Source organism: Stenella coeruleoalba (assembly GCF_951394435.1).
Source record: "Stenella coeruleoalba genome assembly, chromosome: 16".
Classification (NCBI taxonomy): Eukaryota; Metazoa; Chordata; class Mammalia; order Artiodactyla; family Delphinidae; genus Stenella; species Stenella coeruleoalba.
The window spans coordinates 77,012,536-77,016,256 of NC_137162.1; the positions used below are offsets into that span (position 1 = coordinate 77,012,536).

A 3,721-nucleotide genomic window follows, 5' to 3' on the forward strand; every position below is an offset into this window, starting at 1 on the left:
TGATGATGATGATGATAAAGGTTCATTGACTATTTATTGCACTCCAGGCACTTTATTTTTATTATTTCTTTTCATCTCCACAGCAAATGCCATTTTAGAAAAAAAGAGACCAAGACTTACACGAGATTACTCAGCTGCTGAGTGGTGAGGCCTGGGTCTGAAGACGCCAAACCTGAGCTCTTTATCACCGTTTTGTGCTATTACTCCTCCCAGACCCCAGCAAGAAAAACACAAGAAGAGTCTAGACTAGCAGGAACTAAAAACAAGGCTCTGGCAGCCGCTGGAGATTGATTGCTGGTTTCAAGCCAACCTTAGGAGTCCTGCTAGCTCTTGGAGTGCCAAGTGAGTTCTGGAGAAGGAGACAAGGATTACTATAGCTCAGAAATAAAATATAACTCATGGGATTTCCCTGGCGGTCCAGTCGTTAAGGCTGTGCGCTTCCAATGCAGGGGGCACGGGTTTGATGCCTGGTCGGCGAACTAAGATTCCCACATGTTGCCTGGCACGGCCAAAACATTTAAAAGCTTTAAAAATTAAAAAAAAAATTAAAATCCAACTCATGCCCTCCTCCATAGTTTGGATTCTTAGGGGAAATCCATTTTTGCAGACTTGAACGTTATTCATCACTACCTCATCAATTCCCTAGATTGATCTTAAAATTACAATCTAAAAATTATGAAGCCCCAAACTATAATTAGTCTTCTGATATCCAGAGTCAGGACTGAACTGAATATAGATGACAAAAGTGAAGGTGATCTATCTTTGGGGGTCAACAGAGCCCTTGACTTCACAGAGAGCGTTGACCCTACGTAACAAAAAGTTTGCTAATTAATCACCTTCTCTACTGAAAGAAGTGTGCCTGAGGAGGTGTGGGCTCCCCAAAGACATTCCTAACCCAAATCACCTCAGTGTCTTCACAAGTAGGTCACTGTGACTATCACATACCCCCTAAGGCAGATCCTCCTCCTGGTTTGACTATTCATATTGTACCACAGCTCAGATCCAAAACCTAATCATCCTCTTTGATTCCCTCCTAGTATGGGCTGAATGTCTGTGGGTCCCCAAAATTCATACACTGACACCTAACCCCCAAATGATGATATTTGGAGGTAGGGCCTTTGGGAAGTAATTAAGTTTAGATGGATCATGACGGATGGATGGATCATGTGCCCATGATGTGATTAGTGCTCTTATAAGAAAAGGAAGAGGGGCTTCCCTGGTGGCGCAGTGGTTAAGAATCCACCTGCCAACGCAGGGGACACAGGTTCAAGCCCTGGTCCGGGAAGATCCCACATGCCGTGGAGCAATTAAGCCCGTGTGCCACAACTACTGAGCCTGCACTGTAGAGCCCTCGAGCCACAACTACTGAGCCCACGTGCCACAACTACCGAAGCCTGTGCACCTAGAGCCCGTGCTCCACAACAAGAGAAGCCACCTTGGTGAGAGGCCTGCGCACCACAACGAAGAGTAGCCGTCGCTCGCTGCAACTAGAGGAAGCCCTTGTGCAGCAAAGGAGACCCAACGCAGCCAAAAATAAATAAATAAATTTATTTTTTAAAAAAAGAAAAAAGGAAGAGGGGGAAAAAAGAAAAGGTCATGTAATTACACAGTGAGATGGCAGCCACCTACAAGCCAAAAGAAGAGTACACTCAGAATGAAAACTACTTTTCAAGCACCTTGATCCTGGACTTCCCAGCCTCCAGAACTGCAAGAAATCATTTTCTATTGTTTGAACTATCCAGTCTATGGGATTTTTTTTTCTTGTAGAAGCTTTTGTTTCAGTGATTAAAGAACGCAGTAACTGGAAACTACGCTGATTTACATTAGGCATGCACCTCTACCTGAAACTGCTGTTAGTTTTTGACTGGCCTAAATCTTTATAACTTATTTTTTCATTTAGGCACATCTTTAAATCTTTTTGGACCCTGACATACAGGGTAAGTTAACTTCTTCCTTGTGGCACTTTAGTATGAGAATTATGTTCGCTGGCTAGATTCCTTTAACTAAAGGCCTCTAGACTCTCAGGCTACCTGTACTAGCCCAAGACTGGACTTTACATATAGATATTTAAGTGAATCACAGTATAAGGGAGGGAGATAACCTAGAAAGGTGAAATGTACTGTATGAATACTCCATACATTTTTTTTCCAGCACTGATAATCAAACACTAGATAAGGAGGCCTTATCTAGTCAGTCAAGTACCAAATTACTCTTTCCCCCACTGCTGCCCTTTCTGAGAGACACAAAGATGTATATCGATCTCTCCAGAAATCTGAAAGGAATCCGACAAATAACAGATTATTACCTATGTGGTCCCACTACCAAACTACAGAGCAGTTCCACTATTAAAATTGTAGGGAGCAGTTAATGAGACTATGAGGAAAGCATCGTCCCACATACAGTAATACACACCTAGTAGAGTCTTCCATTCATCTGTCAATTGTTTTCCCAAGATTAGCATTAAAAAACACAACCCCAAACACATTTGACCCTCAAACCACCCCCACACACAAAAATCGGTCTTTGTTCATTCTCAGATGACAGGATGTCCCAAGAGTGACAAAGGTGGGAGCCGATCCCCCCACAGCCTTTTCTTCAACCATCCCATCAACTGCTCTTCATTTCTTGAACTACCTTCCTTTTCCAAAGAGGTCATACTCAGGTCAGTCAGAAAGGCTTTCTGAGAAGACTGGCTTGGATTTCTGGGTCTGTTCCAGTCGATTCAAGATGAATTGGCTTGTATCAATGAAGCGCTCAACGCAGTTCACGAAACAGGCCTCAGCCCGACTATCCAACTTTGGCCCAGGCTTGTCCATGCACTTTTCCCAACAAAGTTCTGTCATCTGGTGCACCAGCTGCTGGAAGCGCTGCTTCTGAGTCTCTACCTCGGTGAAATGCTGCAGCTGAGGGTCGACCGAGCCCAAACCCGCTGCGGAGGAAGACGAGGAGGACTCCATCCCAATGCGGCCACGCGTGCCGAGACGAACTCCGCACCGACTCACCGGCCTTCACATGTCTCGGCGGCCCTCTAGGATTTTTATTAAGGCAGCTCGAACAGACTAAGGTATTCCCTTACCTTCATCACCCAGCATCAGTGTCTTTTTATGGGTAAAAGGATGCTTTCCTGATTCTTGTCTTTACATCCCAAATTATTTCACTAACTTTGCAACCAATCTTCCTGGCTTTTGTTCTTTACCACTGTGAGTCATCTTCCAGACTCCCACCAGAATAACCTCATATAACAATGTTTCCATCTTGTCACTTCCCCGCTGGGTAAGAACTGGAGCCATTGAAGAATGGTTCCCAGACACTTACCATATTACATTCAAACCCCTCAGCCTGGCATTAGAGGCCCACTGAGACAGAGCCTCCTGCAAACCTTTTCAATATTTATTTCCAAGGACTCCCTTGTTCTGGCTCCAAAGCAAATCACTGTTTCCCAGATAATATGTATGCATTAATCGGCCCTGCCTTTTCTTACGCTGTTTCTTCTGCCAGCTAGGGCCAGAAAATCCTGTCAAAATCTGTTCCACCCTCCAGGGAGTAATTCAAAACCTACTTCTGGGATTTGGGTTACTCTCGCCAGAGATTCTCTCTCCTGGGAATCACAACTCTTCATCCTATATTGTCCAGGATTATAGTTATGTGTCTAAGGATAGTATACCCACAAAGGCACTAACAACCGCCAAGAGGCAGAGACAGTGTATCTTCTTTATCATGT

At 44.3% G+C, this 3,721-nt stretch overlaps 1 protein-coding gene across 1 annotated transcript; it reads right to left on the reverse strand.

Annotated features, from left to right (window-relative positions):
• Positions 1–2,663: 2,663 nt before the first annotated feature.
• On the reverse strand, positions 2,664–2,957 carry LOC307175384 (mitochondrial import inner membrane translocase subunit Tim8 A-like; the record flags this gene model as incomplete). The annotated part of the gene is made up of 1 exon (XM_079900452.1): positions 2,664–2,957. The coding sequence occupies one exon, from the start codon at positions 2,955–2,957 to the stop codon at positions 2,664–2,666; it is 294 nt and encodes a 97-aa protein (XP_079756578.1).
• Positions 2,958–3,721: the final 764 nt, after the last annotated feature.